The sequence below is a fragment of the Lissotriton helveticus genome, chromosome 10 (assembly GCF_964261635.1).
Source record: "Lissotriton helveticus chromosome 10, aLisHel1.1, whole genome shotgun sequence".
NCBI classification, from domain to species: domain Eukaryota; kingdom Metazoa; phylum Chordata; class Amphibia; order Caudata; family Salamandridae; genus Lissotriton; species Lissotriton helveticus.
The window spans coordinates 681,900,197-681,918,297 of NC_136071.1; the positions used below are offsets into that span (position 1 = coordinate 681,900,197).

Here is an 18,101-nt window from a genome sequence, read left to right on the forward strand (position 1 = left end):
ATATGCAGTCCTTGTGAGGGTCATCTGTATAAAGCCTCTTCTTGGAGCAGGTTGAACAAACTCTAAATAATCCTTTTCTCTCTTTATCAGACATGGTTGATGTAAAAACCTCAAATTCAAGACAAAATACTGTAGAAGTAAAGAGTTTGAGCAGAGCTCAAAGGAGACTCCCTAGCACAACGTGCGGTAGAAAAATCTGAGGGGCAGAAGGTTTTCAGGAGTGTTCTAGAGGGTGAGGAGCTCGGATTGGTTCAGAGAAAAGTTTGGGCCTTTTTTACATAACAAAGGCTATGGGTTGCAAAAGGGAAATGGGCCTAGGCCTCTTTTCAGTTTGCTATACTACTAAGCACTGCTTTTTTATATACCGGAGACTCCCGTCTCGATGACGGGGAATGATTCAGGCATGTGAATCTATGAAAGTTCCAATACTGGAGTAACAGAACTTAATTGCAATGTTAAAATAAGTCTAGACATATTTCAATATTGCCAATTTAATAGGAAGATTGTGAAAAATCCCTAGGGGGCCTAATGATTATTTTTCTTCACAGGAGTATAGAGGGGGCACTCAGCATGAAAACGTTTAGAGACCATTCATTGGTTTCATTTTTACTCTTCTATGCTGCCTTCTAAATGGCCACCGTATGCTGGCTGCACCTTTTTTTTTCTCGTGTTGAGCAAGGACCAAGCAGAGATTGCTTATTCTTGATTAATGTGTCTGTCTGCTGCTCGCACAGTTCTTGAGGTACCATTTCTTCTCAACCTTAATGCCCAAAACCCCTTGCCCTTGGTGCTTCTTCCCCTTACCATCCACACGTTCTCCGTGCTTTTTCCACCCCGACAACCCATAACTTTACTTCATGTGCTCAGGTTTTTGCTTGCACCGGCCACACCTCCCCCGTCTTCTCCACAAAGTAGATGCTGGCCCGTACCTCCACCCCTTTTCCACGTCCTTCCCAGCCCCTCTCGCACTCCCGGTCTCAACCATAGAATGCACTATGATGCAGCACAAGCGATGGCTGCGTCACATCGCTTTATCACTAACTTTACTTTAAGCCATGCTGCACGGCGATGCTACACTACAACTTGGCTAAAAGCCATTGGTAAAGCAAATAGCTCTTGCATAAGCAAGACATATTTGTTTTGACAATGCTAATTTCTATTCCAGATGCAGGTGTTTTACTATCTTTAACCCTGTGGGTGATTCTCTCCCTACGACAGATGTAGGTAGCACCCAATAGCAGTACACTGGTACTCACATCAGTTCGCTGCACCGCAGCCTGTGCAGCGTCCTCCATCCAGTACAATACTGTCCTCAGATACTGGGCGGTTGACCGGCTTCCTCATTTTCCCAGGTTCGGTCAGTAGCCCACTTCTTTTAGTAGCACAATCAGTGGGAGAAGATGGGCAGTACTTCAATCTCCCCAAGACACCAATGCTGCGTCCTCCCTTTAGCAACAGCTAAGCTATAGGGTCCTAGACCTTAGCTATAGGGTTCTACACCTGCCCTTCTGTTTGATGATCGTAACTTGGGTGCTCTTGGAAGTTCTCTTCTCCTACACTCCCAGTTACTGGAGCATTTCACCACCTGAAGAGTGACTGTGTGCAATTAACCTTCAGTACCACTCTTACAGCATCTACAAGAAGGCATCCCTCTTCTACATCAACCCTCTGGCCCTGGACATACTCTGGATAAAAAAATCCACACAGTCCACATTAGAAGCAGGGATTTCCCAGACTCCTTATATGGGGTTCATCTGTTGTACTAGTCCTCATCTTCTCGGATCCTTCTCAACTTGGTGAGGCAGTGCTGGAACTTAAAAAGGGAGCTGGAGTTTCCATTGATTGGTAGGGCACCCAGCCAACCTACTGGTGCATTGTAAGGCCTTCACTCATTAGTGTCAAGAACAGAAACCTACCCCACTGCTGCATTCTGTGTACATCTCGCTCTTAGCCAATTTCTGTTCACCCGGGGAGTCTTGTTCCCTCCAGTATACTTCAAAGTCACCCAATGTTGGAAAGAAAAAGCATAAACAGAAGCCTGGGTCCTTATATTGCCAAGCCGTAGAGGAACCCATCCCTGCATTAGCAAGAGAAAAGGATAATGCCTATGACGATTCCTACCCCGCCCCCATTATCCAGCAGGAGACGCATACTCCCCCTGGCATATGGCTTCCTGGATCTTTGATCTACAACAAGGTACTCCGCTGCAAAGACAAATCTCATAGAAGGGCTGGCTAAGGGAAATGATAAATTACAAAGTATGTTAGGAAATTTAGATATAGCAAAATTACCTCACAATTGGATTTTGGGCCTGGCAATTTATGGACGAAGCAGCCACTCTGAGCCGTTCATGTGCATTTCTGAAGTTATGGTAAAACACAATTTAACAAAGTTAGAGGTTACAGTTCAAAAGTTTGTTTTTTGGTTTTGTTAACCAAGGGCATTACTGTAATATTCCATTAGGGGACCCCACACTACTACAGCACACATTAAAAAACACAGCGGTCCAAAAAAGAACTAACCAGGGGTTTTCTTAGGTAGAACTCACTTCCTTACAGCTTTGCTCCCAGTTAGATACCTTCATGATGCTAGGTGGTCTTTGATATTTTCTGAGAATAAACATTCTTTCACAGTGAGGAAATTTCACAAGAAGACCACACAAAGAGAATGAGGGTGGTTCATTCCTTTTACCACAGAGGGATTTAATAGTCTCTGAAAAGAAAATATTTTAAAAAAACTGCTACATTTCAGGCATCAATGAAGCCTGCAAAAGAAATCTAGTAAAAACTAAAAACTTAATTAAAAAAAAGAATTAGAAAAAACAGGGTTACCCAGGACCTATAATAATTTAAAATAAAATAAAAAAAACAGACTGTTAAAACTAAGTGGGCACGGCTTCCTTTATGTATTATTTTTCTCAGTTGGATATTATTTCTAACTGAACAAAACTTGGAATTTGGGATATCTAGAGTTAGAATTCTTCTCCGCTCAGTCTTTGTTGGCCTCACATAGCCCACTGATTTTGAAAGACTGGTTTCAGTTGTTACGGTCCTCAAGATCAGTTTGTAAAATTAGTCCCATTTAAATCAATCAAAAGTCAAATGTGCAATTCCTAGAGCCTCCATCCTCTCATCATACCTTTTAAATCTTTAAAAGGGAACCACAACTCCCCATAAACCAAGACAAAAACATCTTCATACAGCAATACAATGACATGCAACTCTGCATAGGGGTCCTAAACCTGCCAGCATAAACATCGGTGAGATCTTTGAAAAGCTAACCATTGCATGTTCGCTCTCCCTAAATTTAAATAAGGGCAACACTGAATCTGTTCTCAACCCTAATTCACTGGCAGCTAGAATTGCTACACCATCTAGAGTTCTTTCCCATTCTGTTATTGCACATTAAATCTTTGGGCTTTCTCATAGACCAACATTTCAACCGAATAGATCACATCGCCACACTGAACTACATCCTCCTTACTTCAACACCATTGACGCTGGGCACTTAACCATACATTCCCCATTCCGACAGGAAATGCAATTTTGTCAGGTTTTCCTAAATATTTTCTGGCGCCGCCAATATCGGTTCTACATGCAGCTGACCACCTAATCAGGAAAGCCAGAAAATAGGATCACAGCTTAACTCCAAGTATCATATAATGCCGAGGCTCCCCCCCACCCACATAAAGGATCACTTCATCTCACAAGAAGTCGCTGAAAAAACCAAATGAAAGCGGACTAATCGTGAAAATTCCAGAACTCAAAAAAGTAAAACATCCAAACCGCCTTTCTCCTGGCTCATGCCCAGGCTGTGAAACTCCATCAATGATTATACTGGACTATTTCTAAATTGCCTACTCTTTCACAACAAGCATTTACAATGCAACGGTCTCGCCTTTGCAAAAGTTAGCGCTTTTGGCATTGTAAAAGACAAATGTTTTATTTATGTGTTGGTTTTGGAAACAGATAAATAAATGGCATTGTCATGAGCAGTAGAGAGTGAGTAGTAGAGAGTGAGTAGTAGAGAGAGTAGTAGAGTGAGTAGTAGAGAATGAGTAGAGAGTAGTGAGTAGTAGAGTGTGTAGTAGAGAGTAGTGAGTGTGTAGTAGAGAGTGTGTAGTAGAGAGTAGTGAGTGTGTAGTAGAGTAGTGAGTGTGTAGTAGTGAGTGTAGTAGAGAGTAGTGACTGTAGTAGAGAGTGAGTAGTAGAGAGAGTAGTGAGTAGTAGAGAGTGTGGAGTAGAGAGTGGAGAGTGTGTAGTAGAGTGTAGTAGAAAGTAGTGAGTGTGTAGTAGAGTAGTAGAGAATGTGTAGTAGAGTAGTAGAGAGTAGTAGAGGGTGTGTAGTAGAGTGTGTAGTAGAGCGTGTGTGTAGCAGAGTGTGTAGTAGAGTGTAGTAGAGTGTGTAGTAGAGAGTGTGTAGTAGAGAGTGTGTAGTAGAGAGTGTGTAGTAGAGAGTGTGTAGTAGAGTGTGTAATGTAGAGTGTGTAATGTAGAGTGTGTAATGTAGAGTGTGTAATGTAGAGTGTATAATGTAGTGTGTAGTAGAGAGTGTAGTAGAGAGTAGTGACTGTAGTAGATAGTGTGTAGTAGAGAGTGTGTAGTATAGAGTGTGTACAAGAGAGTAGTGGCTGTAGTAGTGAGTGTGTAGAGAGTGTGTAGTAGAGTGTGTAGTAGAGAGTAGTGACTGTAGTAGAGAGTGTGTAGTAGTGTGTAGTAGAGAGTAGTGACTGTAGTAGAGTGTGTAGTAGAGTGTGTAGTACAGTGTGTAGTAGAGAGTAGTGACTGTAGTAGAGAGTGTGTAGTAGAGAGTGTGTAGTAGAGTGTGTAGTAGAGTGTGTGGTAGAGAGTAGAGTGCGTAGCAGAGAGTAGTGACTGTAGTAGAGAGTGTGTAGCAGAATGTGTAGTAGAGAGTAGTGACTGTAGTAGGGAGTGTGTAGTAGAGAGTAGTAACTGTAGTAGAGAGTGTGTAGTAGAGAGTAGTGACTGTAGTAGAGAGTGTGCAGTAGAGAGTGTGCAGTGATTTGAGTTTTACATCAAATTAAAAACGGGAACGGAACAAACTCATCCTATACATTTTTGTGGTAGGTGCCCACGCATATAGGGTTAAATGATGCGTTAGATGCCACAGGTCCCACCAACACGCTTCCTTTATGATAGGAGAATGCCCAACATCACGGAGATTTGCTCTCTGCTCTTCCCGGATATTTGTATTTTCAAATATATAATGTTATCCTGCTAAACGAAGACGATGCTCAAACTATAAAAGAAGAGTGCGTTAGATGACACAGGTCCCACCAACACGCTTCCTTTATGATAGGAGAATGCCCAACATCACGGAGATTTGCTCTCTGCTCTTCCCGGATATTTGTATTTTCAAATATATAATGTTATCCTGCTAAACGAAGACGATGCTCAAACTATAAAAGAAGAGGGTTTCACAGATATGTTAGTCCTTCCGGGCAAACGAAATGACCCAAAGAAAGATCAAGTGACAGTTTAGAGCTCCAAGTGAGTCTTAATAAAATCAGTGTCTGGAACGCATAGCATCAAAGACGAGCGGGGCATCAAACTGCAGTGTCATTCAATCAAAGCTTCAAGACTTCTGAGCGCTAGCCGAGAATTCTTTTTTTGTGAAGCACTAATCACTGTGGAAGGTGCCCCTGCTATCCCAGATGTGAGAAGTCAGTCTGATATAAAAATAAGCAGTATTTGGAATGAATGTATTTGGCAGGGGGAAGGTGGGGCGGCGCAAGACAGTACTGACGAGTGAACAGGAGCCATTTTGTACCGAGTGATTCTGCCTGTGTGCATGTAGACAAACCAGGCAGCAGCATGAGCATGTGATTCGGTAAATAACGAGAGTTCGTCAAAATATGACGGCCTCTTTAAAAAAGGTGTCGTTCTTTAAAATGTGAAGGCTTGGTGTTAATGCTGCACGTTATCGCTCTGCACTGAGAAGGTTTTCTACAACTGGTAGCGCACATATTTCAAAGTGTTTTCATACACAAAAAAGAAAAAAAAAACACTTTGCGTTGTTGTAGCTGCTGCTTGCTACATGTTGGAATGTGTGTTCCAGCGGAGTTTCTTCAAGTTCCCGCTTCCCGCCGGGCCGCCGCGCTGCCCCGGAAGCGGTTGGGCAGCCGGCCAATCGCAGCGCGGCCCCAACCGGAAGTCCCACCCCCATCGCGGCGCGAGAGAGAAGCCACTGTCCGAGGAGCCCCGAGGGCTCCTGATCGAGTCCCGGTCACGAGATGGGGGACCGAGCGAAGAGCGGCCGGGCGCATGAAGAAGGCGGGGCTCTCATGTGGTGAGAGTGCCCCGCAAAGCGCAACCGCCGCCCGAGAGGCACGCCGAGCACCGCCAGAACAGGTGAGTGTGTTGCGGAGGAGGAGGGGTGAGTGGGGGTGGGGTGTGCGCGTGTGTCTGTTGTAGTGTGTCTGTGCGTGCGTGTCTGTCTGCACGTGTGTCTGTTAAAGGGGGGGGTGCGTGTGTGTGTGTGTGTATGCAGTGTGTGTATGTGCGCATGCGTGCGGGAGCCTTTCTGTGCATGGGAATAGCAGGGACGGCGACGCGACGTGCGCGCTCACGAGCTACAATCTCCAGGAGGACAAGCTCGTCACAGTCTGCAGTCTACATTCCCCGGAAAGTGGCGACATAAGTTGTCTCCCTAGACAGCAAAAGCTTCGCTTTTGCTTTCGTCTAGGCGAGACCTAAAAAGTGTTATCTGTTTTGAAAGAGTACAGAAATCCTGGCTTTGGTACCCAACGTCCATCAGTATTAAAGACAATAAGGGGAATGAAGGCTGCGCAAAATTAAGTGAGAGGCCCTATAACTCCATTGCATAACATTCCATTGGGTAGTAGAAAAAAATATTTTTTTAAAAGCTCTTAGAAATGGCAGGTGTCACTTAAATCGCTATTTAAAGGTAAATATTATTCCTGCTCCCCAAGGTGTAACTAACCATCATCAACATTGAGTATTCAGTCAGGCCACTTCACAGACAAAAAGGAGTCATGATGTAAAGGCGTGAAGATTTTCCCTCGGAAACCTGGTGCAACATTTCCAAACTTAGGCGGCATTTGTGACGGCAGGGCAGTTTACACGAATGCAAGAAAAATATCCCATATAGTAGGCTTTGTGCAAACATTCTCATCAAAATCCACTTTTCTTCTCTTGCAAAAAATGTCTTGTGAGAACCTTCTAGTGGAAAAAAATTTAAAGAAGGAATATCTACCAACTGGCAAAGACATACAAAGTTTACAAAATGTATCGACCTTCGCGAATCGCTAAGATTGTAATCATCTTGGGTGAGATTCAAATTTTGCCCACCTCGATTCAGCATGTGCCTATTGATGTAATCAGCGGAGTAGTAACGGTGCCATGGGCTCTAGTGCACACAAAAAAATGCCCTCTGGACACTGGTTGAGAAGAAAACTCCATAATTAGCAGGGTTCAGTTGGTCCCTCGAGCCTCTGGGCCTCGGTGCCACTGCTCCTGCCACTCCATTGATAGCTACAACCTTGAATATACTGCATTTCCTTTTTCGACATTTAGGGGTTTAAGAAGGCACACATCTAAAACTTGTACATAGAAGAAAATCTGAATAGGAACATAAAATACCACTAATAGTTGAGTCAGTTCCTAGAATCTTGGTTTCCACTTAAAGAACTGCTCTTCAGAATGTAACCACAATGAACACTCTGGTTACCATTGATAACAGGCACAACCAGTCGTTTATGACACAACACTCCCTTGCCTTCGGGGCTAGTTCAAACAGGCTTTAGTGACCGAGAGCTTCACTGTAAATTCTTGGAGTACTTTGAAAGCCCCAGTCCCTAATTCGTGAAAAGATAAGTGGATTGATCCAAAGAATTTCGTAGGGACTTGCCACCGGTGCTGCCAAATGACGGGGTTGCCAAATAACAAGGCAGCTTAGCTCTGATTCCATCTTATTGCTCTTTCTTCCAGACTGCTACACTTTCTCTCGCTTTATTTCACTGTTGTAGATTCTTTTTCATTCCTGCTTTCTCCCTTATCACTGATTTCCGATGTTCCTCCTTCTTTCGTCTGTTTTCTAACCTTTCTCTCTCTTGCTCTGTGTCAGAGTATGAGTTTGAAAAATAAGTTCTAGTTCCCAAAAATGAGTAAATGAGTCCCGTGGACCATCACCAGCAGCAACTGACATACGTTAAGCACTAGACAGGTCTCTAAAGAGTGGACTGGGAGGATAACATGGAGTGAAGGTCTGTAGAGCTTCAAGGCACATTAGCCACTGTTACATTTATGCCATATTTGGTAGCTGGCCAACATGATCTATTGTGTCATACTTATCCGATGAACTTGGAGAGCAAATGCAGAGTGAGTATGAAGTCTCCCAAAAACACTGCTTGCAAGCCACATGTATGAATAAACACATATGTGCTCTGAATAGCACCAATGAGCTACATATTACATCTGAGTGCGTCACCAGATGTGACAGAGTACCAGGCAACATGCGCATGGAATGAAGGGCAGTACATACTTGGTGATGACTGCATCCCTTCTTCATGAGTTGGTGCATTTTGTGGCCCTGCACTGCCATCTCAAGAGCACTTTTTCCTCACCATACCAACATACAACTTTGAAGTAGTCTTCATATGTACATCCTAGCTATATACCTTGCTGGCAATGCCTATCTTAAAAGCAGTTTGCACTGGCCTCAAAATGGGCGACGGACCAACTAGGTCAACGAAAAACAGTAGAGTCATTGGGCACATCTATCAATGCCCATACAACAGTATAATCTTTATATGGATAGAACACACATAACTTCAATATTAAATAACAGCAGCCATTAGTAAATGTGTCTCTTAACAAACACATTATTCCTAACCACACACAGCTATGCACTAGCAACCAAAAAGAAGTGAAAATTGGAAATTCCGGAATCTTAGGAAAAGGACATGCAGATCAAGAAAGGACGACAGTAACACACTAATAGAACAAGGCACTATTCAAATGTCAATAAACATAGTAAATACTCTCCAATCTCAAAGCTTCTGCATTTTGTGTTGTTTTCAGAAGCAAAACGAGACCCTGAGAGATCTGAACAAACCACAAACATACTGCCTTCGTCGTATACGGTTTAGTTCTCCTTGGAACTTGTTTGGCCAAGGAGAACCCAAGAAGCAAAGATTCTCAAGTTTGTCTGCAGAGCGAAATTGGACAGGTGAATTTTTTTTTTTAAAAATGATGGATTTAGTAACTTTATTAATTTAATATTTTCACCAACTCCAGTCACTGCATAGAGCAGGAGGTAACACCGGGATGGTTGTAGCATACTCTGTTCGTTGCTTGCAGGCACTTCATATCACTTCATTTCCTACACAATGTAGCATCATTTGGAAATGAGTGCACCCGAAATTGGGGCATTTTCTCCTAGAATAATGGTTAGGTGGCCTCTGCAAAGAATAGCACTGCTACCTGCAGAGGACAGATTTGTTTTCTAGCCAAAGGGTATCATAAAAAGACTTACTGGTTTCCACACCTGTTTTTTATGGGCACTGTGACACAAAAGACTCCCCCCAAAAAAGTATAGCTGGGAAAATGCCTTAAGTACACTATGAGAGATCTCTCCAATGGCACCCTTTTCCTCCAGGCTTGGTATTTCCTCTAAGCACCCGCTGTAGTTCCCCAGCCAATTCCACACTACACGTCCACAAAGGACGCAAGTAAAAAAAAAAAATCAATGCAATTTTATGCCAAATAAAGTGATGTTCAATATGCATTTGGTAGTATAACTCAAAAAGAAGGGGTTACATCTGTGCAATGAGATAACTTACATCGATGTAACTAATACACGTTTGAGTAAGTTGCATGCCTCCTCGAACGGACGTTCCTGTAGGCATATTAAAGTAGACTGATGCCACCTCTACCTAGCGCCCTCCTGTTTAGCAGAGAGGTGAATGCAGTAGGTAGGTTGAACCAGGTGATAACAGTCGCCCTGGAAAATCATTTATTTAATTCGTGCGCCAAAAGTCGAGAGTAGCAAGCAAGCTCAAAACTCTCCTAAATTGGATTATACGGAGACCGGGTAGCCTCACTTCAATAAAAAGAAATGTGGCCATGCGTTCATTTTGCAATTCAATTTTCTAAATATATTTTTAAAACATCCATCACAAATATAGGCTGTCCTGAAGAGAAACTTTACATTTTCCATTCAATGCCGTCCAAAGGGAATTATTTGTCTGCAGCGGGAAATCAGGTAGGTGTGCATAAAAAGCGCGTCTGCGGCTGGCTGGGCTAAGGGTCCATTCAACTCCTCCTGTCCCGTCCCTGGCAGAAGCCATCTCAAAGGGGAGCTTTTCCTATTGAGCCATGCCTGCCGGTAAACTCTCCTCAGCTCAGCAGTGCCTACAACGTGATGCGCATCACGCTGCTTCAGCGTCCTCATTCACGCCGCTTCCTTTCTGACAAGAATAAAAATAAAAAAGCATTACCCTGCTGCCGTTGTCCTCGTGGTAGGCGCCCACGTGGGACGTGCTCGTGGTGCCTTGGCGGGGCTTGCTGGGCTTGCTTGTGTGCTTCCCAGAGAGACAGGAGATTGGGAACGCGCGCGCGCGGCCGGCGCCGATCGCTTTCCAGAGCGTGCGCGTGACATCTCCTGTCTCCTGGGAAGCAGACTCCGCAACTATAGTATCGCGCCTGCGCGATGCATATGGCTACGCCATATGCATCGCAGGCGCGAGACCTAAAAACCGTAACTCCATCTCTTCAAAATACATTTACCAAACTAATTAGTTCCCCAGGTCTTCCCCTGCATCCTTCACATTCTTGTGTTACATGTTGCATTTTCCAGGTGTATATAAAGCAGTCTGCTTCAATTGTGACGAAGCTCACAATATATAAATATTACAAATAAATACATTGGTGCAGTTCAGGTGGTGTGGGTGAGTTCTGTATTCCTGCTCCTATGGTAGTAGCTCTTGAAGTTTGGGGGCCTCCGACTTGCTAAAAATGTGGCCACTAGACAGAATACGCGTGGCATACTCTCATAGTGACTCTTCCTCAGTAGCAGCACACAGGTGATTGGAAAGGGTCATTGAGGCCTTCAGGACAGTTATCAGCAGGTGGACATTGTTGGCAGTTGTTGCCTTCGTGCTGATCAGGGCTTCTGCATTTCAACGACGAGGATTGTAGGACTCAGATGTCATCCGCAGTGGCACCAGTCTCTCGGGGAAATAGCAGGGTGCTGTATAACACAATGTTTAGAACTTCAAAACTTGGCACAGTTCACAGTATCAATAGCTCAAGGAGACCCCTCCACAACACTAGGTGCTTCAGGCTTCGCACCTTTTTGGTAGTCTGCTTCCTCTGGTTGTTCCTCAAGGTAGAAAATGCAGGGCTTCTCCTCCTGGACAGTCTCTCCTCCTGCAGCACCGTGCACTTTTGTTTCTTCTCTCAGACTTCTATACAGAGCCTCAGTTCCTCCAGATTTAAGGTGAGACTTTAGGTGATGGCACTTTACCTCTGAGAGACTGGTCATCAAAGAGTCGCCAACCCTGGTCACATAGAAATCCTTACAGTACTCTGAAAATACCACCCTTCCTTGGTCAAGAATTGGAGCTGGAAACAAGTGGGATGGTTTGGGTCCCACATGTATACTCCTTTTTCTAGATAGGAGATGTGGATCCACTTTCTAAGGTGTTCAAAACCGATTTCAGTTGGTTCTCTTTCAAATGTAATATTCGGGCTCTTCTCAGACAGAGCCTTTGCACATGGTGAACGCTTTCACAGAAGGTGGTAACAATGCTGACTCCAAGCTTTAAAATAAGGACACAATGAGTTATTACTAAGTGTGAGATATCTGCTGTTTTCAGTCTTCCTGAAGCAGTAATCAGGAACATAAAATTATAGGCCCCACCTAGACCTAACTCAACCTTAGCAACACAGCACACAACTCTCATCCCTACACTATCAAATCAAAGCGTTCAAGGCGACCAACCCAAAGGCCTTATACTAACAAGGTCCCCAAAGAATTTTAAAGGGTCTCAATCTACCTTCACTTCAGTGTCTGGGTCGACAGCCACAGGAATGCAAGAAACACAAAATGGATTCCACTGGTCCTAGTATTAAGACTCTCACCACAGACAGAATCCTACTATCAGACATGTGCTACACATTCACCACACATAAACTAGCATGGAATGTCAGCACCAAGCCTTTAAAATGTACCTTTACACAAAGGAGGACAATAGACCACACTCCCCAGGTACAAGGTAAAAGATCTGTACATACTAAAGATTCACAAAAACTATGTATGCTGTCACCACCCCAGTATGTGATTTGCCCAGGGAATGGACAGAAGTCCTAAACCACTATGAGGGCACGCATTGTGCCCTCAATTACCCACCCTAACCCTCACACCACCCCCTTCTATCACTGAACAGGTTCTGGATTTCAAATTACTGGGGGCAGGCTTATGCCTCTGCCCACAATCTAGACGGGTGTCTCGGCTTTTTTCAGACCTATCACTAGTTTCACATGCTATCTAGCACTCAGGAAGGGTAACAAGCACGTTCACCAAGGAAATTGCGGTTTCCACCAATATATAGTAAAGGTGTTCCCATGAATGGATGGGAGCATTGGAAAGTTTTTTACTTCAATTAAGATGCTGCAATGCACAACAAATATTTTAACACGGTTCCTTAGATGAAGGAAAACCTGGCAATATAAAAGGAAATGCATTTGTCCTCAATGTCTCAGTGGCAGACACAGGTACTTAAACTGACTGATAGCCATCTGACTTACAGTGGGGGAGTTCTAAGGTGAAATCTAATGACAGGTAGCTCAGGAAGACTCGGGAAATCTAATTGAGATAGTACTCCTGACCCAAATTAGATTTTCAATATGATAACGCTATTTTGGACATAGGGATGAAGTATGGATAGCACAAAATCTGTCACTTTTAACTCCGTCAATGAAACTGGCCTTCACCAGGCACTTCTAAGACTTTTTAATGCAGCTCACTCACCCAGGCCAATCTCCACAAGAATCTCAAGTATATGGGCAAACCAAAGACTCATCAAGAAACTTTCGAATGCTTTTGAATTTTTCTGGTTTTTATCAGGCTAATTCCTACAACCCCCAATGGTGATCGACAAATTCCAAGGCCCATTAATATAAATTTCTTCTAGATTCATGCCACATCAAATAAGATTTGCTTCACGCTGTGAAAATGCATTTCTATTTGCTAATAAACATCCCAAGACTAGCACAATAGTGAATGTAAAGCTGGAAGGGTAAAAAAGCTTTTTGGCGGTTTAGCCTTCTAAAGACACAGTGGGAAGTAACCTTGCCTTGAATTTTCTTGCAAAGGTGAGGATGTACCCATATTTATAACAATTTTGATCCCTTTGGAATGTTCTCTGCTTATGCATAATACAATATTTTTCAAAGACAGACATACGCTCTCCCATGGATTTAATTGCTGCACTTATTGTTGCCTAATAAGTACCCTTCCTTAACTCTATAGTCAGGTTTTTTTTTAATTCACCACTTACATTAAAGAATACGAACTGGCTAAGATGTGACAGAAACGCATAATTTGATAACTGCATAATGCAAAACGGATTTTGTTGTTTATGTGGGACTATGTCCATGCCTGAAACAGATTATGGTAAGCAAGACAATGCCTGTAAAGTAAAGCATACTTAAACATATGAAAGTCATAACAAACCGAGACATTAGTTGTAGCACATGAAGAAACTTTAGCAAATCACACAACAGTGATAGGAAGTCAGAACAAGCATTAGAAATGCAATCGATTTATTGTACACCAAATGTTCCCTAGCAAACATGAATTTTAAAAGGCAGTGATATTTAAAGAGTGATATAACCAACACTAAAAGAAAATGTATTTCTAAGATCATAATACGAAGTAACAAATCATGGACAATTGAGACTGCGTATTATGTATGGAGGTCTGATTTCTAGCTCTATGCTGAGATTGCAACAAAGTTGTGAAGTCAGAGGTGGATAATATTAATTAAACAAATTCATGAAAAGCCATCCTCAGTTTAAATTAGGTCATCAAAATGATGCCAAACTGCCTTTGTTAAAGAATCATATGATGGAGTAATGTCTGTATGCTTGGAATTGTAACAAAGTGGTAGCTTCAGAGGTGGTTATTAGTAAACTCGTATACAGTCATTCCCTGTTCTAATTATGTAATCAGAATTATCTTGTTTAAATTGTTTTTGTTAAAAACAAACCACATGATGAAATTAGCAACCTGGAGCATTAAACACATTTTGTTTTTAAGGAGTGTTAGAGTCAACGGTCTCTCTTCACTGTTTAAATATTAATTTCTTCTGCCTTAACCAATAAACTAGATGAACAGTTACAGCTTCAGAGTGGTTTGCCTTTCTTCCAATCTCAAACAAGTTAAGGGAGCTCCATTGGAACTTATGCAACTTGCATGCAGCTAAAATACATACATATTATATAAACACACACATACATATACATACACACACAATAAGTTATGCACAACTCTCCACAAAACATCTTACTTGTCCAGCAGTGTCTACCAGTTGAAGATGGTAATCTTGACCATTAACCGAGATCAATTTAGTAAATGCTGAAAATGAGAAAACAGAGTTAATAAAAATATTTACCTAAATAACCAAACAAACAGCCAACAGGTTCATTAAAAAATGGAGACAATACCATGAGAGAGAGAAAAGCACTTACAAATAAATAGCTATAAAAGTATTATTGCTGAAGATTGGAACACAATGCATGTAATATCAAACTCCAGATAAATGGGGAACAGGTAAGTCAATGCACATGGGCTATGTGAACACTTCCTTCCTACAAGGATAGGCCTTTGTGACCTCTGACCTAGGGCCCCCAACATCCAATATACAAGAAATTAGTTACTTACCTGTAACTGCAGTTCTCTAATGTTAGCAGATTAAATTGAGGCCCTCTCTACAACTATTTCAGGCATTTTCTTCTGTTTGTACACTTGTTTTGGGCTCGAAGTAGGTGCTATGCCCTTAGAATAAAGAGGTCTTCCACCTCTGTGAAGAGCCCTCTATGGAGAGGGGCGGGGGTAGTGCTTAATTGATACCAAAAGGTGTGCTTGCCAAAAACAGCATCATTCAAGTAAACGAGCTTTGTTTTGGTGAAAAAAAGCACCAGTCAGCCACTCTGAAATGGGCAATTAGGTGTCAATGTGTTGTATAGCGTTTTAGGATCCTAGTATAATTTTCCCGATTCATGCCCTTATATAGGTATAAAATATCGTATCCTTATATAGGCATAGAAATCATAACCATATTAAGACACAACTCAAGTAGAACTAATATGGCCTGGCTACTTCAACTAGTTCCGATTTCTTGGAAAAACCCGCCTTCAGCAGTCAGGGACTTCCCCCTGCATGAATATTAATTTATCCAAGAAATCATGGAGTTTTCAGAGAATTAAGTCTCTAATGACGTTATAATGTCCAATCTTACATCAAACTTGGCACCTTCAAGGTATAAATATACCCACACTTGTCCAAACAAACACACAGTGGTTTGGAGCAGTTCGACTACCTACTTGCCCGACGCGCCCAGCTGCAGCAAGTGCCGAAGGAAGCCGACCCTCCAGCTGACGCACTGAGAGACGCTGTACTTTCTCCTGCCGAGAAATCTAGCTCCAGTATTTCCAGGCTACCCTTGCGGGTTGCTGGGAAATTGAGTCCTGAGAGAGAGATACCAGACCTTTTACATTCTAAAACCAAGGTACGGAGCTGATTAGACCCTAAGAGAATTCTTGGATATATTCTTGGCAAAAAGAATACTGAAACTAAGCTACATCTCACTTATATCTTCCCTTGTACTAGACCTAGGTTAGGTACACCAGGGTAGGCGTATTTTAGAAGCATCAGTTGAGTTATTTTAATCATTATTTATCACTCTATGTATTTTATGCATTTTAAGTATTTTATGGCTTAGAAACCATATCATGCTTTTACTTTTACAATATTATTTTATAATACTCTTCGTACAGTATGCTTTGTACCTTACCACAAGTATTACGATTGCAGCAGTTCATTTCTTATGCTTGAGAAAGAAGACTGTTCAATAAATACCTTTTATTGAAAACGCCCGTCTCTCTATTTCTCTGCACCTCTGGTGAAACGAAGCATGCACGATTGACTGAGTTAAATAACTATCTATTGTTTCCGCGACTCTAGAGATATAATTCTTATTCTTGGGGAACAAAGTTGTCATGTTTTAAGCGGTTGTCAGAAACTAATCCCTTCTTGTTCATTCGAGAAAGTTTCTAGTGACCTCTGAGCTAGCTGGCACACACACAATTAAGTCTAGTATATTCGGTAGAGACCTAGTCTACTTCAGTCCTACGTCTAAACTACAGGATACACTATTCCAATGCGCAGAGCCTATTGGGAATATAGGAACTACACCACACGGCGCCCAAAGTTTGGTAAGGCGATAATTTAACGCTAGATACTAGAGTAACTCAGTCGTGCTTTTCACACAGACTCCTTTTTCCCGTAAAATACTCCAATGGGCGTCTGGAGTGGGTTAAAGGATAAAATATCCGCTTTAAATTGAGTAGGACGAAGAATCCTATGTATTAGTTTTTAGTTTGTTCAACGTTGAAGGATACAGTGTTCCAAAATATTGTGCACCTAATCTTTGTTTCCTTGAAAACTTGCTCTGCAAACTTTCATTGAACAATGCCGGATAACGGCGACAATAACACAACCGGTGGAGCTGCAGTAAATGCAACCCAGCCGAGTGTAGACGTTACAGGGTTTAATGAGGAAGACGATGATGCTATAATCAATCATCCTGGAAAACGTAAGGAAAACTATAGCTATAAAACTTATAGAAAATGGTCTATCACCCAGAGGTGGTAGTTATATTTTTCATAGAGGCACATGAATATCGGCAGACAGAGGTATTCTATTCATGGATTATCTTTCCACAAGCAAATCCAACAACACATATGTTCCACTACTACAAAGAAGAGGAACCTCCAGCGGAATACGTTCCTATCGAGGACGTTGAAATTCCACTAACTTACCAAGAGCATCAGCTCTGGTTTAAAGGCGCCCTAAAACATCAAAATCACATTACCAGGCTCGGTCCACTAGTTAGACCAGGAGCAACATGGCCGGTACTAGCCAGCTGTACACCACATCCTGACATTGAAACAATGACAGGTCCTGAACTATTAGCTCAGCTAAAACAGCTGATTAAAATACACAGGCAGTTGGTTCAATATGTCATGAGGACTTTAACAGTCCAACCAGCTGTAAGAATTCTACAGCACATCCCTCATCAAGGGAACACAAACAAAATTACACCACAGACTATACAGTCAGTAAATTGGTAAATTGCCCGCAAAACGAGAACAAATTCAGTTCTAGTTAGCACAAAAAATTACTCAAATAGAGGCAGTATTCCCTGATAGTACACCTCATGAGAAACGCAGGATTCTGACAATCTTTTTTCCAATGGGGATTGCACCACACGTAGAGGACTGCGACACTTGGGGGTACAGTTTTTGCTTCAATGAACCGGCCTTAAATCTGTGTATGAAATTACTTAAAGATTTCAAACAGGTCTCGGCTATACTATTAGCCAACATAAAAGGTGAAGCAGCATCAGTGGCGATCCGCCAAAAACTAAAAGAAACAGATATCACAGAGCAACCTTTTGAACTTGCCAGAATTATTGAGAAATCTTATGAAGAACTAGGTAGAGATAGTTTGGGTGGGAAACCAGTAAAACCTCCACTAACTGAAAATCCTGAAAAAGTTTTTATTAAAAATAATCTCACTACTCCCAAAAAGAAGTGGGAAAACATCAAACAGACACTTCCTAGAGAGAACCGTTCTGAGTCCAGAGGAAGGCCTCCTCAACAGGAGCCCTCTGAAAAGAGATATAACCTTAGAAACAAGGATAATTTGAGAAAACCTGACAGATATCAAGATAATGATGCACGCTCCTATCGTACATTTCAGACTTCCTCGCAGAAATCCGAAAGAAGAGGACGTTCAGAACAAACAGAAGAACGAGTGAAGTCTAAAGACGA

At 42.2% G+C, this 18,101-nt stretch overlaps 1 protein-coding gene across 2 annotated transcripts in view; it reads right to left on the reverse strand.

Annotated features, from left to right (window-relative positions):
• RHEB (Ras homolog, mTORC1 binding) overlaps nt 1-18,101 on the reverse strand; it is a 260,875-nt gene that overhangs the window by 141,489 nt on the left and 101,285 nt on the right. For both annotated transcript variants that reach the window (XM_078663214.1, XM_078663215.1), the window contains exon 3: nt 14,555-14,622. In XM_078663214.1, the coding sequence (XP_078519340.1) occupies nt 14,555-14,622 (68 nt within the window). The remainder of the gene's footprint in view (nt 1-14,554; nt 14,623-18,101) is intronic.